Source organism: Monodelphis domestica, chromosome 3 (genome assembly GCF_027887165.1).
Source record: "Monodelphis domestica isolate mMonDom1 chromosome 3, mMonDom1.pri, whole genome shotgun sequence".
Lineage (NCBI taxonomy): Eukaryota > Metazoa > Chordata > Mammalia > Didelphimorphia > Didelphidae > Monodelphis > Monodelphis domestica.
The window spans coordinates 75,984,455-76,001,771 of NC_077229.1; the positions used below are offsets into that span (position 1 = coordinate 75,984,455).

At 42.8% G+C, this 17,317-nt stretch overlaps 1 protein-coding gene across 7 annotated transcripts in view; it reads left to right on the top strand.

The window, feature by feature from the left end:
- The window catches only part of LOC100018507 (nuclear receptor ROR-beta-like), a 45,431-nt gene that overhangs the window by 13,820 nt on the left and 14,294 nt on the right, over positions 1 to 17,317 (top strand). For all 7 annotated transcript variants that reach the window (XR_008917365.1, XR_008917366.1, XR_008917364.1 and 4 more), the window contains 6 exons: positions 2,115 to 2,495; positions 7,217 to 7,338; positions 11,143 to 11,275; positions 12,291 to 12,398; positions 12,916 to 13,026; positions 15,704 to 15,816. Coding sequence is in view for 4 of the 7 variants with exons in the window: in XM_056822194.1 (XP_056678172.1) it covers positions 2,115 to 2,495; positions 7,217 to 7,338; positions 11,143 to 11,275; positions 12,291 to 12,398; positions 12,916 to 13,026; positions 15,704 to 15,816 (968 nt within the window). In the remaining 3 variants the exon portion in view is untranslated. The remainder of the gene's footprint in view (positions 1 to 2,114; positions 2,496 to 7,216; positions 7,339 to 11,142; positions 11,276 to 12,290; positions 12,399 to 12,915; positions 13,027 to 15,703; positions 15,817 to 17,317) is intronic.

The window sequence follows — 17,317 nt, forward strand, 5'->3', positions numbered from 1 at the left end:
AGAGAAATGTCAGAGCTGGGAGGGAGCTTAGAACAGAGAATGTCAGAGCTGGGAGAACTCTTAGAACAGAGAATGTCAGAGCTGGGAGAGTCCTTAGAACAGAGGATGTCAGAGCTGGGAGAGACCTTAGAACAGAGAATGTCAGAGCTGGGAGAGTCCTTAGAACAGAGAATGTCAGAGCTGGGAGAGACCTTAGAACAGAGAATGTCAGAGCTGGGAGAGACTTCAGAACAGAGAATGTCAGAACTGGGAGGACCCTTAGAACCCAGGATGTCAGCATGTCAGAAATGAGAGGAGCCTTAGAATATAAAATGTTGAATTATAGATATATAATAACAATAATAAAAATATTTTATTACCATTATTATATTCAAAGACATAATTTTCTTGGGATAGGCATTTCTCCTATCAATTCAGATTTCAATCCCTCTGACCCAGCAGTTATTCTTAAAATGTTTTAAAATTTTCTTTGATGCACTTTTCTTATGCTCTTTTAATTTCCTAATCAATGAACACATTATTATGTGACAGGCACTGTGCTGGGGATCCCAAGATAATATTGAAAAAGGCTGTCCAGTTAGGTGTCTCAGTGGATAGAGAGCCTGACCTGGAAATGAAAGATCCTGTGTTCATATCTGAATTTAGGTACCTAATTGCTTTGTGACCCTGAGCAAGTCACATAATCTCATTTTCCTAAACTTTACCACTCTTCTGCCTCAGAGCCAATACTTTATACAATTCTAAGACAGAAGATAAGGTTTCTTTCTTTCTTTCTTTCTTTCTTTCTTTCTTTCTTTCTTTCTTTCTTTCTTTCTTTCTTTCTTTCTTTCTTTCTTTCTTTCTTTCTTTCTTTCTTTCTTTCTTATTTAACCCTTACCTTCCATTGATGTATCAATCCTAAGGCAGAAGAGTAGTAGCAATTGTAGTTAAGTGACCCTGGGTCACATAGCTAGGAAGTGTATGAGGTCAAATTTGAACCCAGATCTTCCCAATTACAGCCCTGGCAGTCTATCTGCTATACTACCTAGCTGCCCTCCAAATTGTTTTCTAAAATAGGCTGACAAATGAACATTTCTACCAAAAGAATATCCATGTGCCTATCTTCCCACAGCCCCTCCAACATTTGCCATTTTGGGGTTTTGCTAAAAGGGGTAAAGTGTGAGGCAAAAATCTCTCAGTTTTTTTAAAATTTGTATTTCTTTTTATTATAGGAGTTGTAAAATTATTTCACCTGATTATGGTTTTTTACAGTTTTTATTCATTTCTTTTGTTCTCACATTTTCAAATATATTATTATACCACCTTCCATTCCTAAAATCCCCATAGTTTGTCCATTTCCAAAAAAGTTTTTCCAACTCTAAATTCTAATTCCCACAGAGTTGTAGATTTGTTTCTGTTTTTTAAGATGGAGGGAAGGGAAGGGGACATACTCCAGTCTGTCCTCAGCTAGTATAGCATTTGAAAGAGGTGATCCTGGGTTCTTGAAGGTCATGTATTGACAAGGCCTCCCCCTCCCAAGCCAAAAGGCATTTGAAAGGCAGAGGCGGGATGGCCTGGTGGATAAGGCACTGAAATTGGAATTAGGAAACCTGGGTTCAAATCCTGCCTTTTAGGTACTTATTAACCATATGATCATGGTTAATTCCTCTGGACCTCAGTTTCCTATTTTTAAATAAGGAAGTTGGATTCAGTGACTTATAAGGGCCTCTCCGGCTCTAAATATAGAATCCTAGACCCTATAACACAGAATATCAGGACTAGGAGGGTCCTTAGAACCCCAAATGTCATAACTAGGAAGGTATTTAGAACCCATAATATTAGAGCTGGAAGGGTGCTCAGATAATAGAATGTCAGAACTGAAGACAAAATAGCATCTCCTTCAGTCCTGTTTTATAAATTAGTAAACCAAGGTCTTGAGCAAGGGAACAGCTTGTCCCTGGTCATATAGCAAATCTTTGGTGGAGCCATGGGAAGAACCCAGGCCTTCTGCATGTGCCCAGTGCTCTGTCCACTAGGTAAAATTCCACCTAATCATATTGGACTCTAATGGCCAGATACTGCCCCATTCCTGTTTGCAGAGTCTTTCTGCTAATCCTAAATTCTCATCCTTACAGCGGTCAAGTTTGGCAGGATGTCCAAGAAGCAGAGGGATAGCCTATACGCAGAAGTGCAACGACACCAGCAGAACCAGGAGGCAGGCCAGTCCCTGAATGGCAGTGGCCTAATCCCCAGAGATGGCCCCAATATGGCCAGCAGCCTCTCTGACCTGGACCACTTGTCAGGCTTGCCAGATGGGCTGCTCTTTGACATGCCACTCAGCCCAGAGGAGACAGAAGCCAACACCACAACCTCAACGTACTATGCTCTGGACCTGCTGGGTTCTGCCCAGTCATCACCAGAGCCAACATGCCTAGAGGCACTGTATGAGATGGGGCTGGACCCTGGTGTCCTGGTGCACAGTGGAACCCCTGGGATCCTTCCTGAGGGTGATATTGGTCAGTAAAAACAAGACTGTTGAGGGGTGGCATTGAATCTGGGGATAATCTCTTTTAGTCCCATCTCTTTCCCTCCCTTTCATTTCTTCTCTAGGGAAAGAGGAAAGAGTACCAGGCTGTCTCTAGTGGGAATCCTCTGGGAACGGGATAGATTTTGGGGACTACCCCTGAGAAGCATGAAGGCCCCTAATTTATCCTGTTAGGATTATGGCTATGACAAGTCAGTGTGTGCCCATCTAAAGGTGCAGATGGGAATAGGTGTCAGAAGGGGATAGAAACTGCATGGGAGAAATGAGCCTTGGATTTCCTGATACACTGGAACAAAGAAGAGGTTTAGACAAGTCTCCAAGATGATCTTGAAAGGTTTCTGCAGAGGAGGAACTGTGGAGTGAAGGGTGGGGTCCATCTATGGCAAATCACCCTCTCCTTCCCCTATATGCCAACATAGAAGGAGAAATCAGATTTCAAAAAAATCAATCAATCGGCAGGCATTTATGAGGACCTACTATGTGTCAGGGATTTTCTAGGTGCTGGAGATAAAAGACAAAATTAATGATAGTCTTTAACCTTAAGGATTTATAAAAGAGTGTCCTTTCATATAGGTATATACAAATTAATTACAAGGAGATTTGGAGGATAAGGCTGTAGTTGCTGGGGGGAATCAGGGAAAGTCTCATGAAGAAGGTGGCCCTTCAACGGAGTCTTGAAGGACATGGAGGATTCTGAGCAAAAGGGTAAGGAAGGAGTGTATTATTGGCTCGAAGGACAGCCAGTGCCAAGGCAGGAGGCAAGAAATGGAGTGACAGCTTGAGTGAATGGTCAGAAGGGGAAGAAATGGGCCGTACCCATTGTCCCTTAATGATGGTACTGAGGATCCATGGGTTAATGGTATGACTATGTCAGGTAGTGCTATTTAACACCAAGTTGGGGGATGGTGTTTCTTTCTTGCCTTCTAGTTACTGGCCTTTGAGACTCTGTCCAATGGATAAGTGTGAGATCCTAGTAAATGGCCCTGATTTTCTGATTTCTCCCACCATGCTTAGCTCAGATTGTGATATTATGATTTGAGGGATATACTCAGACTGAGAGGTCATGGGGGTAAGGGAGGAAGTCAGCCTAAGATGAGACTGATACAGCCTAATCCATAGGGAATTAATGTCTTCAAAGTGCATTTACTAAGAAAAACAACAAAAAAAAGAGCTGTCCTTATCATCCTCAATCTCTCCAGTGCAGAGAATCTTAGAACCACAATACTGGAAAGGACCATTAGAATGCAGGATATCAGAGCTGTGAAGATCCTTAAAACAGAGAGTGTCAGGGCTGGCTGAGAGGGTTCTTAGAACATAGAATGTCAGAGCTTCAAGGGACATTAGAACACAGAATATCAAAGCTGGAGGACCCTTGGAATTGGGGATGCCAGAGCTGGAAGACTTCAACAAGTCTTCTTAAAAAATAACCCTTACCTTTTGTCTTAGAATCAATACTGTGTATTGGTTCCAAGACAAAAGAGTAGTAAAGGGCTAGACAGTGGCGGTTAGGTAACTTGCCCAGGATCACACAGCTGGGAAGTGTCTGAGGTCATATTTGAACCCAGGACAACATATTTCCAGGCCTGGCTCTCTATCCAGTGAAATACCTAGCTTCTCCCTAGCCCTACCATTTTACAGGTGAGCTGAGTTCCAGAGAGAAGTCATCACTCCCTGGGTCATAGAGTGAAGATTAAAATTCTGCTTCTATAATCAGAATTTGAGAGTTGGAAGGATAGTAAATGTTTTTCAAGACTTTCAGGATCTCCTGGATCTTAGTCTAAAGTCCTTTTGGTATACATTATCTTCCTGTTCCATCAGATCCTGGGGGTACTTGCCCTCAAGTAGCAAGGTGCAGTACTGGTTCTCCCTTCATTGTTCCTACAGATGGGAGCTTGGGAGTTCTTGTGAACCCAGGGCTGCCACACAGGTACAAATTAACTCAGAGATTTCTTTTCCCTGGAAAGCTGAAGTCTGAGAGGCAATTAGGATTAAAATCTAAAGTTCATAGGATCATAAATTTGGACCTGGAAGGGACTGTAGAAGACATCGAGTTACCTTTTTTTTTGACATTTTTAGACATGAGGGAAAATTGAGGCCCAGAGAGATGGAGTGACGTGCCCTCAAGGTCACAGAACTTGTAAAAGTTGCAAAGATGATAACAAGGGTGACATGACCTTGCTTCCTAAGTTCCATAGTTCCAGGATGAATTAAACCACCCCGCTCTTTAAGCCTGAAAGAGGAAAATTTAGGACATATTTCTGATTGTCCTACTTACCCAGCAGGGGACAAACTTGAGATAGGACAGGCTGAGATTATAAATAGATTGAAACAAGGCTAAGAGAAATCCCCTATTGACAGATGGGACTTTTAGGAGGACTGTAGTTGGGGTCTAAGATCCTCTTTGGAGGGGTCCCATAAAGGTAAGTCTCCTCCAAACTGACTGCTAGGGACCTATTAGTGCCAGGAACCTGGAGAGATCACACAGGTCACAGTATCAGAGTTGAAAGGACTTTTATTAACCATCTGGTATAACTTTCTCATTTTACAAATGGGAAAACAGAGGTCCAGAGAGTAGAAGGGACAAAAGGGAAGCCGCAACAGAGCTGGAGCATTAGCCAAGACCTCACTTTCCAGGTTATGGACTTTTCCACAATACCTCTGTGATCCTATAATGTTATATCTAGTGTTGGATTGGAAAGAGAGAGACAGAGACAGAGAGAGAGAGAGAGAGAGAGAGAGAGACAGAGACAGAGACAGAGACAGAGACAGAGACAGAGACAGAGACAGAGACAGAGAAGAAAAGGAAGGGGGGAAGAGAGAAAGGATGGAGAGAGGGAGAAGGAGACAGGGACAGAGACAGAGACAGAGGCAGAGAGAGACAGAGACAGACAGAGACAGAGAGAGAGACAGACAGACAGAGAGAGAGACAGAGAGAGACAGACAGACAGAGACAGAGAGACAGAGACAGAGAGACAGAGACAGAGAGAGACAGACAGAGAGAGAGACAGAGAGAGAGACAGAGAGAGAGAGAGAGTCAAGTGCTAATTATAGGCCAGTAATTAAATAGTTAAGTGCTAGGGATACAAATACAAATAAGCAAAACAATCCCTGCCCTTAAGGGACTTAAAATCTGATAAGGAAAGGCTATGCACAAAGGGGAGGAGTGGCTTGCTGTAGAGTATGACTCCGGGCAAGATAATGATTTCTTGATAACTTCTGAGAGCAAGACTTTGGAAGGGGAGGGCATAGAAAAGGCCTGAAATACACACTAAAAGTGGAAATGGTGATTCTTTGAAGGATTTTCTTGAGGGGGGGGGAGTGTTGCCTAAGACTTTCCACTCTTGTCCTTTTTCTTCCCACCATATAGTATAATTAGAAAATAAGAAGGGATAGCTAGGTAGTTCAGTGGATTGAAAGCCAGACCTGGAGACAGGAGGCCTGGGTTCAAATTTGACCTCAGACACTTCCTAGCTGTGTGACCCTGGGCAAGTCACTTGTCCCCCATTGCCTAGCCCTTAGTGATCTTCAGGAAGGAAGAAGGGAAGGCAGCTAGCTTACTTGCTGGTAGGTAGAAGACTAAAAGTCTGTATATTCCTAGCACCTAGTATAGTGTTTTATGCCTCTCCCTTTTTGAAGGGGTTCCCATGATTTCCTTAAAGTAAAAATATTATCCAGTGAGAAAACTTCTCCTACCAAAGAAGATGAGAAACTGTTCTGTAACTTATTGCCTTAGAGCAGGTAGTCTTAACCCTTTTGTGTTCTCTACCCCTTTAGCAATCTGATTCATCCTATGTGCCCATTCTCAGAATAATATTTTTAGATAATTGAAGGAAATGTCAAATATAAATTAGAAGTAGTGAAAAAGAAAAGATGTAAATTTTTTCCCCATCCAAGTTCATGAACATTATCAATCTTTCCTTAGCCTCCCCTACCCCATCCCAGGAGTAGATGGAAGGTTAAGAACCCCTGTTTTGGAGAGTTGCCTGAGACAGATATGAAATGACTTGCCCAGGGTCACACAGTCAATATATAACGAAACTGGAACACAGCTTTCATAGAACTCCAAGGCCAGCTTGCCACTCTGCCTTACACCTAGTAGGCACTTGATAAGTTTCCTAAATAGTTGCTACCTTGGATAGTTCCATGTCTTCCACAGTCTTGTTTGCTTCTACCCTGGCCAAGAGCATCTGAATAGTTCTTTACAGCCTGGTGGTGTAGTTGAAAGAGCTCTGGTCTTATAGCCAGAAGACTAGACTTGATCCTGGCTGTACCACTGGTAGCTACATGACCTGACTAGGAATACCTCCCCTCTCTGAGCCTATTTCATTGCTTGGTAAATTGGGATGAAAATTGAACTGTCTTCCTCACAACAGTCACCATTATAATAACAGCTAACATTTATGTGATGCTTTAAGATTTATTATGTACAACATAAAATGAATTAACTTATCCAAGGTCTTATAGACTCGAGGTCTCAGAGGCTAATTGTTCTTTGTATTAATATTATCCTAAAAAAAATTAAAAGGGGCAGAGGAAGGCTTCCAATACCTTGGGACTGATCCTCTGAAAGATTTGCGGGAAGGACACTGTTAGAATCACACAGGAAGGGAAGGAGTAAAGAAGGAAGAAGCTCTCTGGCAGAGAGGGGGCTAAAGGAAGGATGTTCATATAAGGGTCTTCTTTCCCCAACAGAGCGAGTGGCCCAGAATGTCATCAGGTCCCACCGAGAGACCTGTCAATACACAACAGAGGAGCTAAAGCGGTTGGCATGGGCCCAGCACACCCAGGAGGAGCTGTGTAACTTGCAGGCAAAGGTAAGACCCCTGCTCTTCTTCTCTCCTTCTGGCCCACTCCTCCACTCCATCACCAGCTAGCCCCCAAGGAAACTTTATAAAAACACTCATCAAAGGTTAGAGCTAGAGGAGGCAATGTGGTTTAGTGACCAAGCTAGAGCGCTAGCCTTGGAAGTCAGAGCTGGGTTCAAGTCCTGCCCTTGACATATCCTGTCTGTGTGACCTTGGGCAAACTTCTTTGGGACTCAGTTTTCTCCTCTGTAAAATGAGGCTGTTGGACCTCCAAGATGACTTCTAAAGTCCCTTCTAGCTTGGGAGAGGGGATTTCTCACCAGGATCTCCCTTATCCCAGTGAATTCACAGGTTTCTCTTTCACCCCTACCCCCACCTCCCAGAAATCTTAGAAATCATGGGAGGGGGGAGGGGCAGTGAGTAATATAGTGATTAGAGCACCAAGCCTAGAGTTGCGGGGATCTGGGTTCAAATTTGACCTCAGTTACTTTTTAGCTGTATGACCCTGAGCAAGTCACTTAACCCCATTTGTCCAGCCCTAGTCCTTCTGTCTTGGAGTTGTTACTAAAACATTCTGTAAGGATTAAAACAAAAAAGAAGAAGTCATGGAGGGCAGATAGGGGTAGTATTTCTTCAATATCTCCTATATACCAATTCTAACAGTAATAATTACAGACTCTGAATACTTGCAGAGACAGAGAACTCACCCTCCTTCCCCCTTTCCCTTCAGGCATCCTGTTCTATTATCTAACTACTGATTTATCAGAAAGTCCTTCCATATACTGTTCAGAGCTGCTTCCCTATAAACATGCATTCATTGAACCTGGTTCTAGACCCTCTTGGATTATCCCTAACACTCATGCTTCCTCTTCTCTCTGGTAGCAAAGCTCTCCCTCCCTTCCTCAGCCATGGGAGGTGGGATAAGAGCATCCAGGTGGTGGCCAAGCAAGACATTTTTCAAGATAGATTGAACAACCCAATTACTATAATCCTATGACATACTAAGAAATCAAAAGAAATAGTTTCCAAACTAATCTCTAATGGCTTCATGCAGTTTTAAATTTTTATCCATTTTAAAGGCATAATTGAATCATTTTTAAATTTAATTTAAAATTTTAATTAATTTATTTTAATTAAAAATTCATTTTAAGTTTTACTTACTTTTTTGTATTATGTTCATTCCAAAAACTGTCTGTTCCTTCCTTTTCCTGTCCCTTGGAACAAAAAGTAAAGGAAGAGTGGGGAGAATCAGATCAGCAAAATGAACCATTAGTTGTTGAATTACATTTTATATGCAATGATAAGGTCTTAACAGATTATGGGATTTAATAATAGCTAATCTTTACTAAGCACCTACTATGTGCCAACCACTTTACAATTATTATCTCATTTGAGCCTTACAATAACCTTGGGAGGAAGGTACTATGACTATTCCCATTTTTGTTGTTGAATTGTGCCTAACTCTTTGCACATCTTGGATCTCTGTCCAGGTTTTCTTGGCAAAGATACTAGATTGGGTTTTTGTTTCCTTCTCTAGTGGCAAATAGAGGCTAAGTGCTTTGCCTAAGGTCATTTAGCTAGGAAGTTTCTGAGGTTAGATTTGAACTCAGGCTTTCTGGACTCTAAGCCCAGTGCTCTATCCACCATGCCACCTAATTGCCTCATTTTTTATAGTTGGGGAAACTGAGGAGAAGTTAAGTGACTTGCCCAGGGTCACAGAGCTAGTAAGTATATGAGATCAGATTCAAACTCTGGCTCTCTATTAACTGCACATCCTACATCATCAAATCATAGATCTAGAGCCAGAAAGACCCTAAAAGTCACAATCCCCTCATTTCACAGCGGAAGAAACAGGAGGAAAACTTCTCTGAGGCCAAGAGAAATGAAGTGAATTATCCAAAGTCATATTGCCAGTAATGGCAAATCTCAGTTCTGATTTTGAATCTAGGGCTCTTTCCATTATATCATGATAAGATCCTACACTTATGCCCTTTGTCACCATGAAACAGGGGGTTGACCCTGGGTGCTGATGGGATCTAAGTTGGGGTAGATCCTATCAAGTGATCCAGACTTGGCATGAAAGCTGGGCACAGATTATCTATCAACCCAAGGACTAATTAATCTGGTGGCTGAGTCCCTCATCAATGACCAAAAGGGAGGAATGTGAAGTTCTTTAGCCATAGTGATTCATGAATATTGACTACTAAGACTTCATTGGAGAGACTCTGGTCTGTGAAGGGAATAAAATCATGGATCCTTGAAATGTCAGACATGGCAAAATACCCAATAATAGCTTTTCTTCCTGTAGTGCTTTAAGGTGCTTTCTTCTCCATAGCCCTCAGAGACTACAAGGATTATTATCCCCATTTGATAGAGGAAGAAACTAAAGCTCAGAGATATGAAGTATTTTTCTGGGATAACAGAGCTAGGAGGTGGCAGAGCTGCATTCACAACCAAATCTGATTTTCTCTTTCCTTCTTTTTAATTGCTGTGGGTTTGTTTGTTTTTTGCTTCATTTTTATTTCCCAACATATCCTATGCTGTCAGCCACTGCTTATAACAAAGTAATCTTTATAAAGAAAAAAGCAATCCAACAAAACTAAACAGCATACCAACCAAGTCTAAAGTATATGCAATATTCCTTATTCCTACTCCCCCAACTTAACAAAGATGAGGAGGTCAGCATTCTTTTAATTTTTAATCTTTTTAATTAACAAGAATTTGTCTCTTCCTCTTACCTCTGCTCACCTCTTATTGAAAAACAAAACAAAATGAAATTCTTGTAACAAATATGCATAGTCAAGCAAAATGAATTCTCATATTAGCCATGTCTAGAAATCTATAATTCTGGACCCTGAGTGCCCCATCTCTGTCAGGAATGGGTAGACCTAAACTCCGGGCCCTTCTCTGACATATATCTATGCTGCAACACAAGTCTATTCACTTGATCTCTCAAGATCCTAGACAATTTCCTTCCTTCCTTCCTTCCTTCCTTCCTTCCTTCCTTCCTTCCTTCCTTCCTTCCTTCCTTCCTTCCTTCCTTCCTTCCTTCCTTCCTATTTCCCTTCAGTCTTAGAATCAACACTAAGTATCAGTTCCAAGGCAGAAGACGATTTTCTTAAGACTATACATTACAGGGGGCAGCTGGGTGGCTCAGTGGATTGAGAGCCAGGCCTAGAGATGGGAGATCCTAGGTTCAAATCTGGCCTCAGCCACTTCCCAGCTGTGTGACCCTAGGCAAGTCACTTGACCCCCATTGCCTAGCCCTTACCACTCTTCTGCCTTAGAACCAATACACAGTATTGATTCCAAGACAGAAGGTAAGGGTTAAAAAAAAAAAAGAGAGACTATATATTACAGGGGCAGCTAAGTGGCTCAGTGTATAGAGAGCCAGACCTGTAGATAGGAGGTCCTGGGTTCAAATCTGGCATCAAACATGTTCTAGCTGTGTGACTCTGAGCAAGTCATTTAGTCTCATTTGTTTAGTTTTTGTCGTTCTTCTGCCTTGGAACTGATACTTAGTATTGATTCTAAGATGAAAAGTAAGGATTTTGTTTTTTTAAAGATTATACATTACAGAACAGTCTCTAGTCAGGGAGTTTTTTCAACAAATAATATTCAAATAGATAGACAAATAAAATTCAAGATCTGTCCACCCAAAAAGATAACCATACAGAGCTTCTGGGGGCCAACTGCTGCCCAAGGATCTGGTCTATGATTGTTCAGATCCAGGTACAAAAGGAAGCATATGAGGATGGGTCAGGGAAGGGCAGCCAAGCCTGAGTCCTGATTCCTATCCTGGGTTTTCTTCAGCCTTGTGAGGTTCTGTGGCAACAGTGTTCGCTCCAGATTTCCCACGCCATCCAGTTCGTGGTGGAGTTCGCCAAGCGTATCTGCGGCTTCATGGATCTTGACCAGAATGACCAGATCATCCTACTCAAAGCAGGTGAAACCCCCCAGGCCTGACCCTCCTTCCCTACTGGCCAGAAAGCCCAGAATTGTAGCTCTTGGTATATTAGAAGTCTAGATTTTGGAATCTTTAGATCTTCGGGTTTATAATTGGAAGGAAACCTTAAACATCATCCAATGCAACCCATTTATTATATCAGTGAGAAACTGAGGACCAGATAGGCAAAGGGACTTGTCCAAGATCACACAAGCAGTAAGAAAGGCAAGATTCAAAACCTTGGCTCTTTTTCCTCATTGCTCCAGGTTGTCTCAAGACTAGAAGGGACCTTAGAGGCCATCTGGCTAGATCTCCCAATGCATGTAAGAAAAACTTACAGACAGCTAGGTGGCTTAGTGGAAAGAGAGCTGGGCCTGGAGACAGAAGATCCTGGGTTCATATCTTGCTTCAGACATTTCCTAGCTGTGTGACCATGGGCAAGTCATTTAACCTCCATTGCCTAGTCCTTACTGCTTTCCTGCCTTGGAACTAATACTTAGTATGGATTCTAAGACAGAAAGTAAGGGTTTAAAAAGGAAAAGAAAAGAAAAGAAACTCTCCTTTGCTTTCCTGATAGCATCTTTTTTTAATACCTCTAGGGATGGGGTACTCACTACTTTATGTAGTGAGCCATTTCAGGCTGTGCAGTTGCTGCCTAGTCCAGGGTGTGTATTTACTGAGTGTCTTCTGTATACCCCAACTCTAATTCTACAGCATCTTGGTTTGTTAAGTAATTGCTATTTTCATATTATTTTCATTGTGAGCTCCTCAAAGGTAGGCTCGTGGTTTTTCTTTTTCTCCTCCCCCCCCCCCCCAGAGGTGTTTAATAAATGCTTCTCATTTGGGGGTTGGGTGAGCAGGATTTCCTTCTTTCAAATACATTTCGATTCCACCTGGAAGCATAGTTTTTAAAATATATTATTCCTTATTATTATTGTTATAGGAGAAGGATAATGCTGAGTCATTGGTATCTGCTCTCTCCCCTTCTCCTGTCCTCTGATTTTGCCTGTCTCAGGTTGCCTAGAAGTGCTGCTTATCCGAATGGTTCGGGTTTTTAATCCTCTGAATAATACTGTGCTCTTTGATGGCAAGTTTGGAGGAATCCAGATGTTCAAGGCCTTGGGTAAGGAAGTCTCTTGGACTCGACAGATCTTCCCAGCAAGGGTTTGAGGTCCCTGCACCAGCATCCAAAATGGCATCATGACCATGGGCTGCTCCCAGCTCCAGCCAAAAGGCTGCTATGCTGCCTGCACTCATCTCTCCTTTGATAGACTATATCTATGTCTTCTGGAAGGGGACACGTATTTCCCTTGAGATATCCAGTAACATCAGCATAGAACCACCAAGTCAAAAAGCCAGGCCTTGCTGAGAGAGCATGTTGGGTGTGTGAAGATCACCTTGGGTAGTAAATGGCAGAGTCTTTCTGACATCAGTGCCAATACTCTTTGTGCTTTCCCGTGCTCCATCCCTCCATCTGGGGTCTCCACCGTATCTGGTCTTATGGGGTTTGGGATCAATATTTCCCAATTCCTTTCCCTATTGAACATGGGATTGAGGCAGACTTTGGACACCAGCCCCAGAACTCACATCTTCCTTTCTTTCACCTGTGCTCTCTGTCCCCTGTATGTGTCTGTTCTCAGCCTGTGATGACTTGATTGGGGCCATCTTTGAACTGGAGCGGGGTCTGTGTCGACTGCAATTGTCAGATGAGGAAATAGCTCTGTTCACAGCAGCTGTCTTGTTGTCTCCAGGTAATGAACTTCATGGTCTTGCCTGGCTTACTGTGTCCTCACAGAAGTACATATATTCATGAAGTATGATATAGCCGAGCTGGGAGGGCCCTTAGACAGAATGTCAGAGCTGGGAGGATCCTTAGAACAGAGAATGTCAGAGCTGGGAGAGAGCTTAGAACAGGGAATGTCAGAGCTGAGAGGGAGCTTAGAACAGAGAATGTCAGAGCTGGGAGGGAGCTTAGAACAGAGAATGTCAGAGCTGGGAGGGAGCTTAGAACAGAGAATGTCAGAACTGGGAGAGACCTTAGAACAGACAATGTCAGAGCTGGGAGGGAGCTTAGAACAGAGAATGTCAGAACTGGGAGAGACCTTAGAACAGACAATGTCAGAGCTGGGAGAGACCTTAGAACAGAGAATGTCAGAGCTGGGAGGGAGCTTAGAACAGAGAATGTCAGAGCTGGGAGAGAGCTTAGAACAGAGGATGTCAGAGATGGGAGGGAGCTTAGAACAGAGAATGTCAGAGCTGGGAGGGAGCTTAGAACAGAGAATGTCAGAGCTGGGAGAGAGCTTAGAACAGGGAATGTCAGAGCTGGGAGGGAGCTTAGAACAGAGAATGTCAGAGCTGGGAGAGACCTTAGAACAGAGAAAGTCAGAGCTGGGAGAGACCTTAGAACAGAGGATGTCAGAGCTGGGAGAGTCCTTAGAACAGAGAAAGTCAGGGCTAGAAGAACCCTTAGAACCCAGAATATTAGGGCTGATGGGATCCTTAAAACCCAGAATGTCAGGGCTGGGAGGCCCTTTAGAACAAAGAATGTTAGAACTAGAAGAGCCCTTAGAATAGAAAAAGCCAGAGCTGGTAGAGCCCTTAGAACAGAATGTCAGAGCTGGGAGAGAGCTTAGAACAGACAATGTCAGAGCTGGGAGGATCCTTAGAACAGAGAATGTCAGAGCTGGGAGGGAGCTTAGAACAGAGAATGTCAGAGCTGGGAGAGTCCTTAGAACAGGGAATGTCAGAGCTGGGAGGATCCTTAGAACAGAGAATGTCAGAGCTGGGAGGATCCTTAGAACAGGGAATGTCAGAGCTGGGAGGGAGCTTAGAACAGAGAATGTCAGCAAAAATACATGTATAACCCAAGTCCAATTGCTTGCCAGTTCTAGGAGGAGGGAAAAATGGGAGGGAGGGAAGGATCAATTTGATTAAAAAAAAAAAACAAACAAAAAAGAAGTGAAGAACATACAATGTCAGAACTGAGAGAGCCCTTAGGACACAAAATGTCAGAGATGGGAGGACCCTCAGAACATAGGATATCAGAGCTGGGAGGGAATTTGGAAGTCAGAATCAGAATTATTGAATCTCCAAGCTTGGAGAGATCTCAGACTCCATCTAGTCCAAACTGTACCTGAACCAAATTTCCTTCCTCAGTATTCCGAACAAATAATTATCTAACCTCCAGTGAGGAGGAATCCACTCTGCCTTCAGAATCAGCCCATCCTGCTTTGGGACAGCTCTGATTGTCAGAAACTTTCCCATCTGAAGAGCTCAAATCTGTCCCGCTCTTATCTTCCATTCATTGTCCCCACGGGGAACATTCCCATTGTTCTTCCCACAGGGACCAAGTAGAGTAAGTCTCCACTTAACTCTCTTCCATATGGCAGCCCTTTGAACACCTGCAGACAGCTATGATGTGTGGCATCCCCAAGCCTTCTCTTCTCCCTTCTACACATCTCTAGCTCCTTTTATCATATCACAAGATACCAATTCTCTCACTCTTTTGTTCTCTCTCCTCTGGATACATTCCATTTCTTCAGTGTCCTTCCTACAAAACCACATGAAGAACTGCTCAAGATACTCTCCATGGTGTATGCCTAGGGCAGATAATGATAGTTCTGTCTCCACCCCCTCCTCTCCATTCTGGGCATCATGAGTGTATTGAGATCATAAGGTTTCTGGCTCTAGTTCTAGAATCAGAAGGCACCATCTAGTCCAAATTTCTCATTTGATAGCTACAGAAGCTGAGACCCAGAGAGAGGAGGTCATTTTCTCAAGGTCACAAAGGTAGTAAATGACAGATCATGGATTTGAACTCAAACCCCAAGACTCCAAATTCAGTATTCTAAGTTCAGTTCAGTTCTTTTAATTGTTTAGTGTCTGAAATCTTACAGCTAAAAAGTACTACAGACTATCTCCTCCAATGTTTCTTAATTTGAGATACAGGAAGTTTAAAAAAATTATTTTATTGCCATTTATTTTATTTTATTGCCAAATACATATACTGTGATGAAAAATTTTAATATTTTTTTAATTTTGAGTTCCAAATTCTCCCCCTCCGTCCCCTCCTCCCACCTTAAGACCATAAACTTGTTTTTAAAAAATATTTTGATAATTAAATTTTGATAAAAATTGGTTACCTTTAAAATCCTATAGATTTAAAGCATTTAAAAACATATATCCTGCCCAAGGGTCTATAGACTTCACCAAACTGCTAAAGGAATCCAAGACAGAGAAATTTGGTTGAGTCCAAACTTCTCATTTTATTAAATGGGAAACTGAGGCTCATGGAGGACCAGAGATATACCGGAGGTTTTATGTCAAGTTGGTACCAGAGCAAACTCTAGAAATGAGGTTTCTTATCTTCTAATCCTTGCAAGACAAGAGGATAATTGCTTTTTTTCCTGATTGCCCTATACCCGGTAGATCGTCCCTGGCTCCTTGAGGCAAAGAAGGTACAGAATCTCCAGGACCAGATTTTCCTTGCCTTGCAGCATGAGATCCAGAAGCAACCTTCTCCAGAGGATAGACTGTCCAAGGTAGAGCCCTTGGGGAAATAGGGCATGGAGACCTGGGGGCACAGAGGTGGCATTTAGAGGAGTCATGAACCCAGCATAGCCATGGGACCCTTCCTGTCACCCAAGGGTGTTGGCTAGTCATCAGCAAGGCTGTCTTGGGGATGCTTCAAACCTAGACCCAGCAATAGTGTTCTATTCATTATCCCAGTCCAAAATAACTTCTCTCTCTTTTTTTTTTAACCCTCACATTCTGTCTTAGTAATAATTTTAAGACAGAAGGGTAATGGCTAGGCAAATGAGGGTTAAGTGACTTTCCCTGGGTTACACAGCTAGGAGGTATCTGGTCCTTCCCAGGTCCCTCCAAGCCTGGCACTCTATCTGCTGTCCACCTAACTGGCCCTTCAGATAACCTCTTCAAGCCCAGAATGCCACCTTTTCCTGATCCCCCCCCACACCCCCCAAATCCAGACATCTCCAGTTGAAACTGTGCCCATCCTTCAAGGCTCAAGTCAATATCTTCTCTTCCAGGATGTTTTTCCTGATGGCCTCAGCCAGGAATAAGCTTTATCTCCTCCTCTATTCTCCCTCATTACCTCTGCTGTACATTTATCAGCCACCTTATTGGATTATATGCTTCATACTCCATTACTAAACTGGAAGCTTGTGAGGGCAGAAATCATACCTTCATTATTATTATTCACTTCATAATGCTTCAGGATAACTGTTTATGAGAATTAATAAACCATCATGCATGGCACTTAATTATGATGTATGTAATGATTCCCATAACAATTGCCCGGTGAGGTAGATTGGGTTGGTGTTATTCTCCCCATTTTCCAGATAGGGAACCTAAGGCCCAGAGGGTCATGTCAACAAGCATTAGTTAAGTACCTCCTATGTGCCAGGCACTGTGCCAAGTGCCAGGGACATGAAGCTAATTGCCTAGGCTCATACTAGGGAGTGTAATGGGCTTTTGAATTCAAACTCAGCTTTTCAAATTCCAAAATCCTAGATTCTTTCTTTTCAATCAGCTAGTTTTGCAATCAGCAAATGTTCGTATAAGTGCAGTGTTCTATATTCAGCAAATAGCAAATAGATGTATATTAAAGCCTCCCATGATGCTGTGTGTCCCTTTGTTTGCCTGACTATGGAGGACTTCCAGCAGCTGGTAATCAAGGGAGTGCCTGTCAGTGTAGTAGTCAAGAAAGTGTATGGAACCTTTAGGAAGGAGACCAGGTTTTTAACAGCCCTGACCCTGTTATGTGGCCAAGGGTAAGACCCTTTCCCAATCTCAGCCCAAGTTTTCTTGTCAATGAGATGGGAATAGTGGTCCTTGCCTTGCATACCTCATGGAATTGCTGTCATGAAGAAAAAGCTGTGTAGAGCTTATCTGCATGTGTGTGTGTGTGTGTGTGTGTGTGTGTGTGTGTGCGTGTGCGTGCATTTGTGTTGGGGAGTGCTATAAGTATGAATGACCTGACAATTGCCAGGTAGGAGGGAAGAGAAGGAATAAGTAACACCA